The sequence below is a fragment of the Notechis scutatus genome, chromosome 1 (genome assembly GCF_049901735.1).
Source record: "Notechis scutatus isolate UNSWTSFEM ecotype Mainland chromosome 1, rNotScu1.2, whole genome shotgun sequence".
Classification (NCBI taxonomy): Eukaryota; Metazoa; Chordata; class Lepidosauria; order Squamata; family Elapidae; genus Notechis; species Notechis scutatus.
Window position 1 is genome coordinate 14,324,152 of NC_142009.1, and position 20,484 is coordinate 14,344,635.

The 20,484-nt window shown below is 41.8% G+C and overlaps 1 protein-coding gene across 4 annotated transcripts in view; it reads left to right on the forward strand.

Annotated features, from left to right (window-relative positions):
• WSCD1 (WSC domain sialate O sulfotransferase 1) overlaps nucleotides 1–18,372 on the forward strand; it is a 65,822-nt gene extending 47,450 nt beyond the window's left edge. For all 4 annotated transcript variants that reach the window (XM_087957294.1, XM_087957310.1, XM_087957307.1 and 1 more), the window contains 4 exons: nucleotides 9,462–9,639; nucleotides 12,409–12,573; nucleotides 16,395–16,595; nucleotides 17,514–18,372. In XM_087957294.1, the coding sequence (XP_087813420.1) occupies nucleotides 9,462–9,639; nucleotides 12,409–12,573; nucleotides 16,395–16,595; nucleotides 17,514–17,866 (897 nt within the window). In that variant the 3' untranslated portion in view covers nucleotides 17,867–18,372. The remainder of the gene's footprint in view (nucleotides 1–9,461; nucleotides 9,640–12,408; nucleotides 12,574–16,394; nucleotides 16,596–17,513) is intronic.
• Nucleotides 18,373–20,484: the final 2,112 nt, after the last annotated feature.

Consider the following 20,484-nt stretch of genomic DNA (forward strand, 5'->3'; position numbering starts at 1 on the left):
TCTGGAGGCCGGAAACGGGCCCATTTCCGGCCTTCCTGAACTTCCAGGAGGCCCGTTTTTCACCCTCCCAGAGCCTCTGCGCATGCCCTGCACTTACCTGCATCCAAAATGGGCCAGGTGGGGACTCCTGGGAGGGGAGGGGCGGGATGGGTGGGGCCAGCCAGGAGTGGGATTTGGGGGTTCTCTGAACTGCACAGAATCTTAGCTAGGGGCTCTCCCGAACCCCTGCAAACCCCCAGCAGCCCCACTCCTGCTTCTGACCATTCATTCAACTATCCAGAGCTTCCTCCACCCCCTGAAGCACCCCATGATCAGCATAATGATTGCAAAGGGAGAACCGGAATTGCATTGGTGCCTTGCTTAACGACAATGACAATTTAATGGGCTCCATTGTGATCCTAAGTCGAGAACCACCTGTAGGAATTTTGCATTCAAAACATTTTGGGCTCAAAACATTTCTTTTGAGGAGGAAACAATTGTCCTGAGTTTGAAACAGGTTGTTTTTCCCCTGATAGAAATATTTTCATAGTGAGCACAAGACATTTCCAGTTAATCTATTTTGAATTGGAAGTGGGGCTGTTTTGGAGTTCAAAACACTTCCAGGATGTCCTGAATAGTGTCAGAAACCCACTGAGATGTCCAAAGAATCCATTCAGAACTCAAAATCAGTGTGCTATCAATTTTAGATGTCTTGCTACACTCTTGAAAGGCCTAATTTTGAGCAAAGACAACAGTAGAGCTGTGGTGGCACAGTGGTTAGAAGGCAGTATTGCAGACTAACTCTGCCCACTGCCAGGAGTTCGATCCTGACTGGATCAAGGTTGACTCAGCCTTCTATCCTTTCAGGGTTGGTAAAATGAGTACCCAGATTGTTGGGAGCAATATACTGACATTGTAAACCACCCAGAGAGTGCAGTAAAGAACTGTGGAACAGCATATAAGTCTTAAGTGCTATTGCTATAGAAAGAAGAGGTGTCATATGGGCAGAGGTGGGATTCAAATTTTTTAACAACCGGTTCTGTGGGCGTGGCTTAGTTGGTGGGTGTGGCTTGGTGGTCATGTGACTGGGTGGACACAGCTTGGTGGTCATGTGACTGGCTGGGCGTGGCCAACTCAATATCACTCACATCGAGGTACGCATCTCCTCGCCTGGCCTTTCGTGACTGTGGAGATGCTGCAACAGTCCTAAGTGTGAAAAACAGTCATAAATCACTTTTTTCAGTGCCATTGTAACTTTGAATGGTCACTCCGCACAAGCAAAGTACCAGCATAGAAGGGAAAAAAACTCCAGAGAAGTTCCTGAGACAGGAAGTCTAGTCCTGCCAAGAATGTAATAAGGGTTAATGGAGAGGCAGTTTCTGTAAGCAACACCAGAATGTTTCCTTCCTGCCTTTCTTACAGGATTAGGCCAGTAATTTCTTCTAACAACCGATTCTCTGAACTGCTTAGAATGTTAACAACCGGTTCTAGCGAATAGGTGCGAACTGGTAGAATCTCACCCCTGCATATGGGGAAAGATCAAGTCAGTTTTCCATTTTTGCTAAATGTAGGGCACAAAATAACAACTTTACGTTATAAGGAGGCAGGGTCTAAATGAACATTAGGAAACACATCCCAGTGTTAAGAACAACTGAACCACCAATTTTGGAGGTGAACACCACTTTGATGCATGTGCTTTTCTGTACGAGATGCTTTAATCTGTGCTCGTTTCAATAAAAAGTTGAACCTCGTGACCTAAATACAGGGAGAGATTTAACCTGGAAATAAAGAGAAACTTTCTGACAGTGAGAACAATCAACCAATGGAACAGAAGTTGCCCTCGGAAGTTGTGAAAGTTTTGAGACTTTCAAAAAGAGATTGGACTCCCATCTGCCAGAAATGGTGTAGGGTCTCCCGCTTGGGCGGGGGGTTGGACTAGATGACCTACAAGGTCCCTTCCAACTCTGATTATCTGTTAACTATCTTTTAAGGTAGTCCTCGATTTCTGACAAAAACTAAGCCCCAAATTTCTGTTGCTAAGCAAGGCAGTTCTTAAGTGAGTTTTGCCCCATTTACAACCATTCTTGCCACATTTGTTAAACGAATCACTGCAGTTGTTAAGTTAGTAACATGATTGTTAAGTGAATCTGGCTTCCCCATTGACTTCGTTTGTCAGAAGATTGCAAAATGACCTTGGGACACCGCAACTGTCATCAATACATTCTAGTTGCCAAATGTCTGAATTTTGATCACGTGCCCATGGGGACCTTGCAACGGTCGTAAGTGTGAAAAGCAGTCATAAATCACTTTTTGCAGTGCCCTTGTAACTTCGAGATGTCACTAAATGAACTGTTGTAAGTCAACAACTACCTGCAGTCTCTTCCAACTCAATGGTGGTGTTCAAACATTATTCTTAACCTCGTTACTAAATTAACCTGTTTTCTGGATTTGTGCTACACACTGGACCATTATCCAGCCAATAAGTTAGATAATGGGCTAAGCCACAGAAAACTCAATTATGGGTCAATACTAACCAAACTTAGCCTATTGTGCAAAGGCAGCGACAAGCTTTTCTACAGAGATTAGTGGTGTTGCGTATCCAAGAAGATACAATTTAGCAGTCCAAATCACAGCTCTGTCTTGCTCAGATAAACCTCACTGTTTTCCTTAGACGTCATCTCTATGAAGGAAAAGGAAAATCTGCTAATGCCTTTCTGTTAGAAAATGGATTTTTTACATGTAATCAAACTAAATTTATTTCTAGCCTGTTAAAATGGACTAAAGAGAGCCACAGTTTTCTCCCCCGCCATGATTTTAACCTAAAGGGGAAGTCAGAAGGGGACAGTTTGAACCCAATTATGTTGACAACTATTTAATGCCTTGTCATGCTGATGGAACATTAGAAAAAAGCCTTAGGGGATCTTCATAAATTACCTCATTTGGAGGGGATCATTACCTAGAGAGCCTGGGTTTTCTTTAGCATTGGATCCTTTTCATCAGGCACATATAGGGTAGTTGATAGCTGCTGCCTGCTTTGAACTGACCTTCTGTTTTGCAGAGATAGGAAAAAGAATAGACTTATTCTTTCCTGATGCCCTGATCCACAAAGGTGATCACATCTTCTCAGCCATAAGACTCACCGGATCACAAGGCTTCCTTTCAAGTCCACACACATTTTATTTATTTAATTTGTATCCCACCTTTGAGTGGCGTGGTGGCCTAGAAGTGGAGTTCTTGCTTCACAGTCAGGAAGCTGTGAGTTCGATCGTAGGTGGCAGCAGATATTTTTTTCTCTGGGCTCATTTTTTTCTATTTTTTTCTTCGGTCTGCTCTGAACTATCCATAGGTGTCAGGGAGGTCAGCCGGCCAGTAAATGTTCAGCCCCATTCAGTCGCTCGACTCCACCTCGATGTAAAGGATTACAGGGAAAAAATGTATCCCACCTGTATTATTTTTACAAATATCTCAAGGTTGCAAATGTATTCAACATATCCAAACTTTCTCCTTTTATTTGCATCACAATAACAACCCTATGAGGTGGGAGAGAGAGTCCCAAAGTGGGTCAGATGCAGCCTTGAGTTTGACACCCCTGAATTAGGGCTTATTTTCAAGGAAATGTGGTAAATGTGTCCATCAGGCTGACAATGTTAATTGGGGCGTATTCTTGGGGTAGGGCCCATATTACGAGCATCCTGAAAAAATATTTTCTGGCTGCGTCTTATTTTGGGAAAAACACAGTACTAGCCACCTTTTGGCATCTGTTTCTATTGCTTTCAGTTTTTATCAAGCTCTTTTCCAATAACTCTTTGCCTTCACAATATGGACCCAAAGTATTTAAACTTTAGCTTTATTACTACTGCCATCCAATTTTACTTTGTCTGGCACTGAATGATTTGTTCTTCTTGGTATACAAGGCATTCTTTACAATCTTTTCTAGTACCTCAATTCAAAGACATCCATCACTGTCTCTGTTCGCTCTTTCTAATAATGTAATGTTTACACTCCTATGCCACAATTGGGAGAACCACAGCATTGACAATATGTACAGGTAGTCCTTCACTTATGACCACAATTAAGCCCAAAATTTCTTTTGGAAAGCAAGACCATTATTAAGTGATTTTTTTTTAACCATTTTATGAACATTCCTGCCACGGTTTTTCAGTGAATCACTGCAGTTGTTAAATTAGTAACACGGTTGTTAAGTGAGTCTGGCTTCCCCATTGATTTTGCTTGTCAGAAGGCCGCAAAAACTGATCACATGACCCTGGAAAAGTGCAACCATCATAAATATGATCCAGCACCTGACTTGGCTTCAGGCGCTCCTGTCGCTGCCATCACCTCGCCTCCCTGTCCGCGGATGGGTGGGCGCTATCACTGCCTCAGGCAGCCTCTCCCGGTGGCACCCACGGGTTCATGCTGGAGGGACTTGAGAAGGAAGCCAAGCTCAGGTCGGCCTGACTCTTTTGCTTGGCAGGCGGGCGCACACCCGCGGCTCGCTTTCCTGGCTCTGCCCAGCCCACACAGCTCTGGCGCGGCCCTGGCGGGATGAGCAGAGGGTCCGGCGGGGAGGCGCTCGCTGCCTTGGTGAGCGCTTTGCTGCCGGGAAGGAGGGCCTGCCTGTCAGCTGTGCTGGGCACCTCAGGCGAAGCTCTTCACGCTCTGCCCGGCGCCAGGCAGGGATGGCGGCTGGGCACTTCTCCCGAGGTGGGCCGATCCTGTGTTGCGGCCCCGGGAGATTTACCTCCTCATGTGGGGTTGGGCTGCCCTCTCGGGCAGGGGAGGCTTTGTTGTAGTAGGGCGTCATTTTTAAAATAATTGGCTTTACCTTTGAAGGCAAAGGGAAGACGGCGACAGGAGCGCCTGAAGCCAAGTGTCTCTGCAGGGCTCCAGTTGCAGGGAGGAGCCCTGACAGGCCGCACATGGCTGCGCCAAACACTGTGGCGTTGCTCTAACGCCGTGGCAGCAAGGGAGAAGGGAAAGCAATGGTGGCGGAAGGTCTCCCGATACGAAGTGCCCCACCAACGCCGAGGTCAACATCCAAGCTGTCGCCGCCCGCCCACCTGAGGATGCAAGGGGGGTGGAATTAAGTCATCCCCGAAAAGACGGCCTAGCTGTTTTTTCAGGGGTCAAAAAAAAATAAGGCCCGGCCTTATTTTGTGAGAAACACGGTAGTTTTTTATTAAACATAACGTTTAAAAACATTGAACATGGTGAAGTCATTTTGACATAACTTTTGTTTTTCATTCTAATATGATACAAGTATATACATTCTTATATACATTTGTTCATATATATATATACACATATATACATTTAATCATGCTTACATTATGACCTCCAACATCCTTAGTCTTATTTTAGTCTCATAGTCTCAGTTATCCCTTTTCTTATTTAAATCATCTGATTATTAAGGGCCTTGAAGTCATTGTTGACTCCTAATGACCATATAGATACGCTTTCCCACAAATGATCTATTCTAACCTGATTTTTCAGATCTTCCAATGGTACACTCATCGCCACAGTTACATTCTAACTATAGGTCAAATTAATTACTATCATTCAAGATTCATTTCCTGCTCATCATCCAAATTTTATAATAAGCTGTTGAACTAGTTTGTTATATCCATGTTTTTAAACACTAGGCATAATTAGTTGTAATCCATCCAAAAGACTTGAAATAATCAATCAAAAGTAGGCATATTTTTGAATTTCCCTTGCTTGTTCTATTATCCATCAGATGCTAAGCAATATGATCCCTTCCTTTTCTGAATTCAGCTTTTATCCCTGACAATTCTCATTCTGTGAAGTCTGTTTTGTAAAACCCTGAGGATTATTTTATAAGCATTTGCAAGATGTGCAATTGTATAATTTTGGCATTGCCCCCCCCCCCCCATCATTAAATACAGATCAGTAAAAATTATTCTCATCTCTAGCACAGGTATTTATTCAAATACCCTCAACAGTTTTAGAAACACACATTCTTTCCTTAGATAAAAAATGTAGGTTTAATGCAAAATCAGAACAAGCACATACAGTGGATTTATGAATAGATACAAGTTAGGGAGAAAGGAATTAGATTTGAATATTTTTTTTCTGGAATCGTAATGATTACTTTGACCTATTTACAGATGTATGCATCTTTAATACATTGTTTTGTGTCAAAATGAATATCTGAGGACAGATTGCTGCTGCTGTCGTGTCTGACCCAGTGGTGGGATTCAATTTTTTTTTACTACCGGTTCTGTGGGCATGGCTTGGTTGACATGGCAGGGGAAGGATACTGTAAAATCTCCAGTCAGAGGTGATATTTGTCGGTTCTCCGAACTACTCAAAATTTCCGCTATCGGTTCTCCAGAACTGGTCAGAACCTGCTGAATACCACCTCTGGTCTGATCCATCGTGACCCCATGGACAACGTTCCTCCAGGCCTTCCTGTCTTCTACCATCTTCTGGAGTCTATTTAAGCTCATGCCTACTGCTTCAGTGACTCCATCCAGCCACCTCATTCTCTGTCGTCTCCTTCTTCTGTTGCCTTCAATCTTTCCCAGCATTAGGCTCTTCTCCAGTGAGTCCTTCCTTCTCATTAGGTGGCCAAAGTATTTGAGTTTCATCTTCAGGATCTGGCCTTCTAAAGAGCAGTCATATCTTTTTGGCTTTTGGTACTTTCCATAGGATTGTCTAAGGGGAGGACAGATATTTTACGACTAATTTATAAACTCTATCCTTCATGTGTTGGCTGGGGTTGGTCTCATTGAACTCAATGGGGTTTACTTCAGAGTAGATACACTGTACATTGTGTTAGATTGCACAATTTAGAGTTTTGGTCAGTTGATGGTGTCATCGAATTATGCAGTAGCTGTTCAGATGAAGTTGGAGCCACTAAAACAAACTTGTAATCTTTTATATACATAAATATATTGAACATACAAACTTACAGCAGTATTTGTCATCATCCAGAAAGAAAAAAAAAACCCACAAGATAGTCAGAAATACAGAAACATCATGAGGTAAATTAAACAGTACAGGTAGTCCTCGACTTGCAGCAGTTCATTTAGTGACCGTTTGAAGTTACAATGGCACTGATAAAAGTGACTTATGACCATTTTTCACACTTACGACCTTTTCAGCACTCTCATGATCATGTGATTTACATTTGGTTGCTTGAAAACTGGTTCATATTTATGATGGTTGCAGTTTCCTAGGTTCACATGATCCCCTTTTGCAACCTTCTGACAAGCAAAGTGAATGGGGAAGCCAGATTTCACTTAACAACCGTGAATGATAGTGGCCTAGAGGTGAAGCTCTCGCCTCATAATCGGGAGGCTGTGAGTTCAAACCTAGGTAGAGGCAGATATTTCTCTCTTTGGGCACAACGCACTCCGCATTGGCGATAGGAAGGGCATCCGGCCAGTAAACACTAAACTGCATTCAGCTGTCTTGACTCCATCCCGATGCAAGGGATTACAGGGTCATTAAAAGACCAAAAAAAATACAAAACCCAACCCTGTGTTACTAATGTAACAACTGCAATAGTTCATTAACAACTGTGGCAAGAAAAATTGTAAAATGGGACAAAACTCAATTAACAAATGTCTCACTTAGCAACATAAATTTTGGGCTCAATAGTGGTCATAAGTTGAGGACTACCTGTACACAGAACACACAGAAAAGGAGAGGGAAAAGGGAAAGTCCCCCTTTACACCCACATCAAACAATCATAGCGTAGATTGCAACAGTCAGCATTCTCTAATTAATCAACTACAACTTTGTCTTCTGGCCTCCTGTACACTTTAATGTTCCAGCTACTAAATTCAATATCCTCACAGACAGCCTCATTAATCCTCTTCATCTGACACCATCTTTCCCAAAAGGCTCCAACACGTTGAAAATGAAGTTCAAAAGAGCTCAGGACTTAATTTCCCTCATTAGGGTAGCTTCTTCCCTGCTTAATGTTCAGAAAGTCCCTCAGGGTTTAGGTTACGTTGGAAGGACAATTTCGATCCCCACCATGGATGAATGGCTGCAAAAGTTGATGGAGCTGGCGGCGATGGGTAATCGGACTGTTTTGATCGGAGAAAAGAAAATAAGTCCTTCTGTTTCTACCTTGTGCTTGAGGTAGAAAACAATGAAACTTTGGACTTCGGATTTTACCAATGAGATAGATTGGTTGCTATAGAAATGGTTAGTTTGTACCGGGGTGGGATGCAAATTTTTTAAACTACCAGTTCTGTGGGCCTGGCTAGGTGAGTGTGGCTAGGTGGACGTAGCCAGGTGGTCATGGGACTGGGTGGGAATGGGGTTTTGTTTTGTTTTTTGCCTCCTGGGCCTCAGGGAACCTCCTAGGCAAAGCAGTACAACCACGAGGTGGGGATCAGCTGTGCCGCACGATTTAGATTAGCTAGAAAGCAAGAAATCCCACGATTTCCTGCTTTCTAAATAATCTAAATCACGCAGCACAGCTGATCTTCAGGAAACATCCGATCAGTGGTGGGGAAAAAAAGGAAACACCTTGATCTTCGGAGACAACCAGTTCACACCCAGCTGTATCTTTGGAGCTACCAGTTCGCCTGAACTGGGCCGAACCGGTAGAATCCCACCCTTGGTTTGTACTACTGTTTAAAAGGAAAAAGTTGAGGATGGATGTTAATGCCTTACTGTACTGCACCAGAGGGAGTCAGATGTCAATCCCCCCCCCTTTTTTCCCTTCTTTTCAACACTTCTCTCTTCCCTTTTCCCTCCCTTTTGCTTCCAACTATTTGTTTTTGTGGTTTTGTATTTTATAAGATAATAAAATACTATTTAAAAAAGAAATAAAAAATGAGGAAAAAGGGGGATCTGGTTATGTCACTAGGGTTGGGAAAGGCTCCCCTATTGTGGATAATACTGAAAATAGTTTTAGATTTCTTTTCATGCCACCTTTATTATTTTTATAAATAATAAACTCAAGGAAGTGAACATACCCAATGCTCCTCCCTTCTCCTATTTTTCCCACAACAACAACTCTGTGAGAGGAATAGGGCAGAGAGAAAGTGACTGGCACAAAGTCACCCGGGCAGCTTTCATGCCTCGGGCAGGATTAGAACTCACAGTCCCCTCATGATTGGCCCAAAGTCACCCACCTGGTTTTCATGCTTAAGGCAGGACTAGAACTCACGGACTTCCAGTTTCCACCCTGGTGCCTTAAAACACTAGACCAAACTGGCTCTCTCTATATGGTAGATATGTGGTAACTGTAATTCTCTTTTTATGGTTTGCATACTCCATTTTTAAATGATTTTTAAATTATTAACCATTTTATTGTCTATATTTGTATAATGATTGTTTTTATATTGTGGTTTTATTTGATTGTTGAATGCTACCCAGTGGTATATTGGTGACATAGGTGGCTATATAAATTGGGTAAATAAATTGGGTATCTAATATTTACTGATGTTTACCACTATGGATGACAGCCTGATTTTCTTCACTTTCTTCCTGATTAGGAATTCCCTTTGGCAGTTATTAGAAGGCCTCAGTGCCATTGTGGCTTTGCAACAATTAATTTCCCGCTGCATAATAGTTCTGACAGATCATTTTGCAGCAGGCTTGAAAATGTCAAAGGTACGGCTGAAGTTTCAAATACAGGAGACCATCACTTTGTTTATCAAACTCCAGTCCAAGGTAAGGAGAGAGTCCATTGAGACTTACATTGCTCATACTCATATCATCTATCATCATATTAATATTTATATAGTAAATGCACATGCAGACAAACACACAGGGATTGAGGAAAGAAGACAGAAATTTACTGTGTTTCAACAAAATTCTAGAGCAGTGTTTCCCAACTGTAGCCATTTTAGAAGTATGGAGTTCAATTTCCAGAACATCCCAGCAGGCATCGTCGTAAGGTGTCCACTAAATAAGAAATGTGTCATTAAATAAGAGTCGTGGTGGTTCAGTGGTTAGAATGAAGTATTGCAGGCTGACTCTGCTCACTGCCAGGAGTTTGATCCTGACCAGCTCAAGTTTGACTCAGCCTTCCATCCTTTTAAGGTCAGTAAAATGAGGACCCAGATTGTTGGGGGCAATTTGCTGACTTTGTAAATCACTTAGAGGGGGCTATAAAGCATTATGAAGTGGTATATATAAGATTGCTATTGTCATTCTGGGATTTGAAGTCCACACATCTTAAAATGGCTAAGATTGTTGTTAAGCACTGGTCTAGACTAACACTTTCATATTTCAATCTCCAGAATTGTCACCAATGATCAACCTGGCTGGATATTAATTTTATTCCATGAACTAAAGTTCTGGAGATTGCCTGTCTTTTGTCATTTCCCCTTATTACCACCCTTGCAGACACACAGGGATAGATAGATAGATAGATAGATAGATAGATAGATAGATAGATAGATAGATAGATAGATAGATAGATAGATGATAGATAGATGATAGACAGACAGACATGCAACACAAATAGAAAAAGGTGAACCTTGCATTGTGGACATCACCACACATTTCATCGTGTTCACCTCCTTATGGTTAGGAATGGTTTGTTTCTAGAGGTCCTGCCCTCTTTTTAGAGTACAATTTAACATACCATTATAAGAGTATCCAAGAGCCTATATGGTGATGTTGGGTGAGGCAGAATTCAAATTGCCCTGTTGTAGCAGTTACTATCCTGAATGGGACCAGAAGATCCAGTTTCAAATCTGACATGTGCTAGAGAAAGGTCAAATTGGATGGCTTCGGGACAGTCTCTCCCTCTCTTAGGGCAACCATCTTTGTGAAGTTGTGGTGGAATTTGGCATTGAGGAGAGGTGGAAAATGAAACAGTTGACTCCCTTGTTGGGAGGAAGAGGCTGATGGTAGATCCTCCTTAAATCTTTGCAGTATTTATCTAGTAGTTGTGCAGTGAGTGCTTTAATCTGGCAAGATTCTTGCCTATAGGCGAGCAGTAATAAACATACCACTCTGATCAGTTCATTGTGTCGTTTTTGGTTCCTTATGCCTGATAATTATGGGCTTAACATTGAAGAAAAAAGGTTCTGTTTTTTACTATGATAAACTTCTGGAGGAAAGGCTAAATCTTTCTTCTTAGAGTCTAAATCTAATACGTAAATAAACTCTCATCCTTATACTCTGTTTTGTTCTCCTGTGTTTTTAATGCTGTTTTCAGAAGGTTCACAGGTTTTTTTCAACTGCTGTTTCTTTTTCTCTGGTTGAGCTGCATTCATTTCATGGTTTCAGAGCTTCTGAGCATTTCCCCTTGAAACTGTGTCTTATCAATGTTCATCTTCTTTAATGTTGCCTGAAAGCCATTTGCAGTGAAAGATAAACCACAGTCTGTTGGTTTGTGTCCCTGTGTGTCCAAGTGTGAACACATTCATCTGTAAAAAGAGCTCCAACTGTGTTTGCTAAAAAATTTTTTTTTAAAAAGGGAGATTTTCAAATTCCAGTTTCCCCATTGTTACATCAGCCCTTTGATCAATAGCCCCTGAAAAAAAAATGATTTATTTATTTATGAGATTTATATGCCATCCATCTTTCTGTCATGTGACTGTGGGTGGCTCAAGTAGAATAAAAATCATGGAGAAAGAAAGAATGAATGAAAGAGAAAGACAGAAAGAAAGAAAGAAAGAAAGAAAGAAAGAAAGAAAGAAAGAAAGAAAGAAAGAAAGAAAGAAAGAAAGAAAGAAAGAAAGAAAGAAAGAAAGAAAGAAAGAAAGAAAATTTCCTTGAAGAAAGATAGGCTATAAATTTACTAAGTAGTAAATAGATATAAATCTCAACATTTTAAAAATAAGCAATATTTCCTATAGAGTCCAAGTGGGTTCACCCAATACATCTAATTTGGCTTCATACCACATAACTGCTCACTTTACATAGCATGTTACACCCCAAAAAACAAATCACAGCTTAACAAATCTGGCTTGGTTCATCCAGCATCTCAAGACAGAATTGGGCACCACAAACCTGAGTGCACAAGTATAGAGTAGGTGACACCTGGCTCAACTGTGAGAGGGACTTTGGAGTCCTAGTGCGCAACCACTTCAATATGACTCAACAGTGTGCTACAGCTGCCAGAAAAGCCAATGCAGTTCTAGGCTGCAATAATAGAAAGATAGAATCAAGATCTCATGAAGTGTTAATACCACTTTATAATGCTGGACAGTGAGAACAATAAATAATGGAAGGGCTTGCTTTCAGAAGTTGTGGGTATGCCAACACTGGAGGTTTTTTAAAAAGAGATTAGACAACCATTTGTCTGAAATGATACAGGGTTGCCTGGTTGAGTAGAGAGTTTGACTAGACAACCTCCAAAATCCCTTCCAACTATGTCATTCTGTTATTCTACGACAGTATTAGTAAAAAAGCAACTTAATAAGTAATGGGAGGAGCTATTTTGATTTGACTGTGGTCAAATATGTCATCTATATTTGCTTGCAGATACCCGTTGTATTGACCGCAATTTTCTCCCCACCAAATCAAAAGCCCTTGTTGCTTTGTCGAGCTTCCCAGGAGCTGGAAACACGTGGGTTCGCCATTTGATAGAGCATGCCACAGGAGTCTACACAGGGAGCTATTACTTTGATGGAACTCTGTATAATAAAGGTATGTGTTGACTCTTTGCTGGATGAAGCTGTGGATTCGAAGCAGGCAACCTTTTGGAAGTCAGTGGACAACATAAACTATGGAGCCATGTGGTGGGTGAAAGTCTGTAGAGATTCTCAGTCATCCAGGTCATGGTTGTCCCAAAGGCACTTTTTTTCAGGAGGCAACTGGACTTCCTTGTTTTTTCTTTGAAGACGTTTTGCTTCTCTTCCAAGAAGCTTCTTCAGCTCTGACAGGATGGAGGGGAATGGAAGAATTTATATTCCTTGCAGACAGCTGGTCATTTGCATCCTTTTAGAGGGTCGATGAAGCACTTGGAGGTTTATCTGTATCCTCAGGGTCACCTGAGTAATGCTCCTGGTTCCTGTAGTCTGCATTTTTTTCTCTGGAAATCCCATACTATTCCAAGGATGTTCATCCCAAATTGTATAGCTAAAAGTCTGTAGAGATTCTCAGTCATCCAGGTCATGGTTGCCCTAAAAGTGCTTTTTTAGGAGGCAGCGGGACTTCCTTATTTTTCCTTTGAAGATGTTTCGCTTCTCATCCAAGAAGCTTCTTCATATATAAATCCTTCCATTCCCCACTGTCCTGTCAGAGCTGAAGAAGCTTCTTGGATGAGAAGTGAAACACCTTCAGAGAAAACAAGGAAGTCCACTTGCCTCCTGAAAAAGCATCTTTGGGACATGTGGTAGGTGATTTTCCAAAATGGCTGCCACAATTGTTGCCCATCTCCAAGTGTCTGTTAAGGGGCAAAACCACTCTATATTACCTCCTCTAAATGTCCAGCATGGTCTCTACCACCTTGGCTTACTTTTGGTTTGCAAGCTAGACAATTGCTACTATCTTCTAGATCTTTTGAGACGAAAGCATCCAGAATTCCAAGGAAATGGATAGTTATGATAACTATGGGCCCAATTACATTAGCTAAGATGTTCTAAATTCCTGTTATCTATCCTGTATTATGGATGTATATGCTTTGAAAATTATTTGAAAGAGATGCTTCTGAATGCATGGATTCAAAAGTTTCTCTTTGGAACAGCTCCTTCTTTTTAGACTTTTACATGACCCTGAAAAATGTCAAATGCTAAATATTGCTACAGCTAGCTCATAAAATACACAGCTATTATGATTTTGACATTAAAATGGTTATATCTTTTATCTGAGCCTGAAGTAAGAATGGCTGTATTAATGAATCATATTAGAGGCATGGTTGCTTTTACCTGGCCAGTGGTGAGATGGGTAGCAAATAATTTTTAAAAAATAAATTAAAATAATAAAATAAAATAAAATAAAGGTAGGGTTGCTTTTATGAATTGACTAATTAAAGTAATGAGGTTTTCAGTTTGAAGAGATGTATCCTTGTACCCTGCTTATTCTTAAAAACCTCTTTCAAATTCCTCTTTAGACCAAACCCAAGATTGTGTGTTCTCAATGTGATCACCCCTCTCTTTGGTTTCAGTTTTTGAGACTACATTTATTTAATTCCCCATTCCCCATAACATGCTTATATTGCTAAATAATGCTCACCAATTATACTATGCAAGCATATAATTAGAATCTTTAGATATTTAAATGATCAAGTCCGGGTACAATTCAAGGTGTTGGTTATTACCTTTAAATGGCTCCAGGTTACTTGAGGAACTGTCTCACCCCAATGGCACCGGCCTGCCCTACCTGCCCTGGCAGAGAGGGCATACTGCAAATCCCATCAACCAAGGAATTTTGGCTGGTGGGAGCCAGGAAAGGAGGCTGGGAGCGAGATCAAGTGAGGTACTAATACCGCTCTATAAAGCCTTAGTAAGACCACACCTAGAGTACTGTATCCAGTTTTGGTCACCACACTATAAAAAAGATGTTGAGACTCTAGAAAGAGTGCAGAGGAGAGCAACCAGGATGAATAGGGGACTGGAGACTAAGGCATATGAAGAACAGTTGCAGGACCTGGGCATGGCTAGTCTAGTCTAGTGAAGAGAAGGACCAGGGGAGACAGGATAGCAGTCTTCCAATATTTGAGGGGCTGCCACAGAGAGGAAGGGGTCAAGCTGTTTTCCAAGGCACCTGAAGGCCAGACAAGGAATAATGGATGGAAATTGAACAAGAAGAGATTTAACCTGGAAATAAGGAGAAACTTTCTGACAGTGAGAACAATCAACCAGTGGAACAGCTTGCCTTCGGAAGTTGTGGGAACGCCATCACTTGACACTTTCAAGAAGAGATTGGACTGCCATTTGTCAGAAATGGTGTAGGGTCTCCTGCTTGGGTGGGGGGGGTGGATTAGATGACCTACAATATTTCTTCCAACTTTGATTATCTATTTATCTGTTTAAGGAGCCTTCTCTGTCATGGCTCCTGCCCTTTGGAATATCTTACCCCCTGAGGTGACATTGGCTCTCACTCTACTGACTGTCAGGATTCAGACCGATGCCCTAATGAAATTGACCTGATAGACCTAATAAACTGACCTAATAGAGTTAACACTAGCCTTCCATAAAGGCCTTAAGATCTGACTCTGTCTGCTGGGTAGGGACCTCAGTGGAGGAGTATCACACTGGAGATGGTTGATTAATTAACAACTTGTCTCACCTCCTTTCCTCCCCCAATCTGGCTCTCTCCTTCTCTGTCACCTCTGAAGCGAACCTGACAGAAGCCATCTTGTGCTGCCTCACAGTCTCCACGAAGCCTGAGAGGGGGAAGGGAGGGGGGGAAGTAGATAGCCCAGCTAACAGTCAAAACAAAACATTTTCCTCTAGGAACCAAGGTCATTGTAACAGGTGGCTGGTGAAGGAGGAGAGAAACCAGCCAGCTATATTCATTGGACAATGTGACTGATATACACTGGAAAGTGGGGAAGTTTTATTATTTTAATTAAATGAAAACCATGGAAACCTTTAGAGTTGGTTTTCACCAGCTGTGCCCATATGATGTATCCAATAAATACATTCTTTGAGGAATCCACCTGCCTTGGAGTTCTGCTTTCATTGGGTGCATTACTCGGAACGCTGACATTCCCATCTCGTAACTGTGATTTGACTTCGATGATGTTTTCATTTTATTGTATCAGGAATATTTATCTTTGATGATTTAAATATATTTATGCTGTAACCCAACCACACGATGGGCAGCAAATACATTTAATTAATTAATTAATTAATTAATTCAGAATGAAAATTAATTTAAATCATAGACAATTAAGGTAAAGGTAAAGGTTCCTCTTGCACATATGTGCTAGTCATCTCTGGCTCTAGGGGCCGGTGCTCATCTCCATCACGAAGCCGAAGAGCCAGCGCTGTCTGAAGATGTCTCCTTGGTCATGTGGCCGGCATGAGTAAATGTCAAAGACTCATGGAATGCTGTTACCTTCCCACCAAAGTAGTCCCTATTTTTCTACTTGCATTTTTACATGCTTTTAAACTGTTAGGTTGGCAAAAGCTGGGACAAGTAATGGGAGCTCACTCCATTACATGGCACTAGGGATTCGAACCGCCAACCTTTCTGATCGACAAGCTCAGTGTCTTAGCCTCTGAGCCACCACGTTCCTTTAAGACAATTAAACACACACCATTTTTAATAACCAAGCTTTTAATGACTACTTTTAATGTCAACTTCACTTTGCTCTGTGAATGGAAACTCGGATAACAACAAAAAAGACTTGACCTGGAACACCACCTGATGACAATGACATCATATATAGGTGAACTATTTCAGATGATTTCAATATATGGGGAGGAATTACAGAGAAGAAAGTATTTTCTCACGAAACATGTATCCGAGACTTTTTAAGACTCTGACAATAGTAACCCCAGTCTTTACTTCTTGCCCAGGTTTCAAAGGAGAAAAAGACCACTGGAGAAGCAGAAGAACTATTTGTGTCAAAACACACGAAAGTGGCAGAAAGGAAATTGAAATGTTTGATGCAGCCATCTTACTAATACGCAACCCGTACAAATCGTTGGTGGCAGAATTCAACCGGAAGTGTGCTGGCCATCTTGGATATGCCACAGACCAGAACTGGAAAAGTAAAGGTAACTAGGATAGCGAGTTCTCTTGTGCCAAATCAGCCCATAACATCTCTCAGCAACTTCCTCAGATGATTAATTCATTATGGGATGAGAATGTCAAGGGTTTCAATGTGAGAGAGTAGCAATTGTTTTCTTGCCCACAGATAAATTGGGAGCTGCTATCACTTTTAACATAGATTGGACCTCATTGAATCCTTCCCATGAGTAACCTTTAAGACAAGGGTATCAAACTTGATTTCATTGAAGGCTGTATCAGGGTTGTGTTTGACCTTGGAGCAAGGGTGTATGTGGTGGGCATAGCCAGCTTGACGTCACTCGTGTCGGAGGCGCCTGTGATGGTCTGAGTGCTCTGCCAGCAAAAACAGTCTCCCAAGTCCTGTTTTCGGCTGGGACAGCCTCCTGCAACTCTGCCAGTAAAAACGGAGCTCAGGAGGGCTGCAGCTCCATTTTCACTGGCAGAGGCACCTCGAGCTGGTCTTTTATTGTTTCCAGGGCGGCCCCATGGGCCAGATCTATGCAACCTGTGGGCTCAATCCAGCCTGCGGGTCTTGAGTTTGACACCCCTGCTTTAAGCAAATCCTTGAGGGACACGTGGGGCCACTGCAGAAAAGGCCCTCTCTCTTAGGTTAGCCAGCCGAACAGCTTTATTTCAAATGTTATTTCTACTTTTCTATAGCTACCTACTATGGGAGAAGAGCAGGCAAAATTTGGGGCAGAATCAAGTGAGTAATCAGCCTAGAATCATGATGTTCCCAGAAATGGTCCAACTCCAGCCCCTCTTGAATTCTGTTTACTCTTATCTAGTGCCAATCTAGTGCTGACAGTTAGTTGACTAGATTTAAGAAGATGCAAGAGATTATTTTTCTGCACAGTGCTCTAAAAAGCCATATAAAACATCTTTATTGTCTTTCTCGACCCCAGAATGGCCTGATTTTGTAAACAGCTATGCTTCCTGGTGGGCCTCTCATGTGCTTGACTGGCTTAAATACGGCAAGCATCTCCTCGTGGTTCATTATGAAGACTTAGAAGAAGCCCTTCTTCCCAAGCTGAAGGAGATGGTTGGATTTCTGAACATCACAGTGACTTACGACCGGCTCCTCTGCGTTGAAAACAACCGAGATGGGAATTTCAAGCGGTCGGGAGCCAAGCAGAAAGGGTTTGAACCCTTCACAAAGGAAATGAAAGAAGTGATTGATCCGTTTATTGTGATAGTGGACAAAGCCCTACGTGAGAGGAACTTTACTGGGCTGCCAAAAATGTATTTGCGCAGATGATGCCCTGCAGCCAGCTTGCTGCGTTGTTAAAGAAAGACCGAATAATGAAATTAAAGAAAAGGCCAGGATTTTATAGCATTTAAAAAGCAAGATTTGCACAGAGTCTGCTGATGAATGCAAATTCTTAAGACTTGGACAGTCTTCAGGGTACTAAGTGCTATGAAAGGCAAGCAATGAAGGATGGAAATTAGGTTATAAACCGAGGCAAAAGCCATTAGCATCTCTGCCTGTGTGTGTCCTTCTCTCTATAAATGGCTACGAATTTTAACATTTTTGTGCACTGCTAATTCTGGGAAATGTGGCTGGGGGCGGGAAGCAACAGTGTCCTTTCTCTTATCCTTACTGCCTACTAGCAATATTTTCTCAAGAGTATCAAAACATTTTTATAGAGGTTTTTGGCAATTCAAATGTGTATTTTTCCCCTGGGGTTTTGGTTTGTTGGTTCTTTTGTTTCAAAACTCATCCTGATAAATATTTTTAGTGAAGCAAGTTAATGGGAAAAACAATAATTGTCTTTGTCTTTTTTCCCCCGCCACGTCATACGGGATTTGATACATGAAAATATTGCAGTGCTTCTTGCTCTTTCTTATTTACAGGATAATCCTGTATGTGTGTGCTTAGTTGTAAGCAGGGGTGGACTCCACATACTGTAACAACCGGTTTGTCTAGTGCAGAAACGAAAACGTGCGCGCGTGCGTGCATGTCCCCTTTGTGTGCACCCATGCACTTCGTGTGCGTGCGCACCATCTGCGCTTGCACGTGGCTGCAAAAAATGGGGATTTCCTGCGCGTGGCAGCCATGGTGAGTAGAGTGGGAAAGGTGCGGAACTCAGCTAGGTTGCAGGGGCGGGGCAAGCGAGTCAGTTTTATAGGACGGGATAGCACTGGGGCGGAGGGGCGGGCCCAGCCAGTGGTCAGAACTACTGGTACGGGCGAGCCGGTCTGAAATGGCAGTAGCCCACCATTGGTTGTAAGACTTGACAATTACAATGGGATTTACATATGAATTTGAATATGAATATGGATTTACAAATATAATGGGAAGTACAATGGGATTTATATATGAAGAACGGTTACAGAAACTGGGCATGGCTAGTCTAGTAAAGAAAAGGTTAGCAGAGTTCCAATATTTGATGGGCTGCCACAGAGAGGAAGGGGTGAAGCTATTCTCCAAAGCACCAGAAGGCCAGACAAGGAATAATGGATGGAAACTGAACAAGGAGAGGTTCAACCTGGAAATAAGGAGAAACTTTCTGACAGGGAGAACAATCAACCAATGGAACAGCTTGCCCTCAGAAGTTGTGGGAGCGCCGTCACTTGAGACTTTCAAGAGAGATTGGACTGCCGTTTGTCAGAAATGGTGTAGGGTCTCCTGCTTGGGCAGAGGGTTGGACTAGATGACCTACAAGGTCCCTTCCGACTCTGATTATCTGTTATCTGTTACTTCCAGGTAAGTGTGTTGGGGATTATAGGTTTAGGGATGAAATTAATTTGGTGGAAATTATTTTCATAAAATTTATTTCTTTAATTGGTTTATAATAACAATTCCAGAAACAGTGCAAACACAATGCCTTTCTGGCCCTTAAATAATTAAATAAGAGGAGTGTATTCATTTTAAGAGACATGGATCGTGACACTGGATAAGGTAGGTGTGTGTGTGTGTATGTATGTGTGTGTGTGTGTATATATATATTGTGTGTGTGTGTGTGTGTATATATATATATATATATATATATATATATATATATATATATATATATATATATATATATATATATATATATGTATGTATGTATGTATGGCATTCAGCTTTGTTCGGGTATTTTCCCACGTCATTGTAGTTGTGCTTTTAAAGTTGTAGCAATGTTTCGGCAGAATCTCATCTGCCATCATCAGGCTTCTGTATTGTGTCCGTCTGTGAGTCAGACTTTTACAGTGGTTTCAGTTTTAAAGTTGGGACTAGCCTACTACTGTGCCAGAATGGTAGGCTAGCCCCTTTATTCAGGCCTAAACTGAATGAAGGTGTATAAGGACATGCTACTCACCTGCAATATCCCCCAGATGGGTTGAGATGGCACCTGAAAAACTGTGAGTGGCTTCTCTAAATGGAAGATGGAGGCTTGAATGATCTCACTTCCCTTCTCTTTCCCATCAATGCTTGTAACAGAAAATGATGAACAGGAAAAGTAAGTAATAATCCCTAAACACTTCTTTATGAAGGGAGCATTTTGGCTACTTTGGCCAGCAAGGTCAGAGTTGCCAAGCTTACCTATAACCTAACTCAGGGGTCTTCAAACTTGACACTTGTGGACTTCAACTCCCAGAATTCCTCCTCCAGTCACATTAGCTCAAGAATTCTGGGAGTTGAAGCCCACAAGTCTTAAACTTGCCAAGTTTGAAGACCCTTGACCTAACTAAATAGAAAGAAATTAACCCTCTCCTGCCAGAACAGCAAAAGCTTTGGGGATAGAATAATACCCAAGAGGTCAAGCTAAAGACTAGGCCCAATTCTATTCTGAGATCAATTAAGAATAGCTAAGTACTGCCAATTGCTTAGGCTCTTGTTCTATATTGAGAAATAACAGAGAAATGAAATGCAGAAGATGCAAACATTAAGAA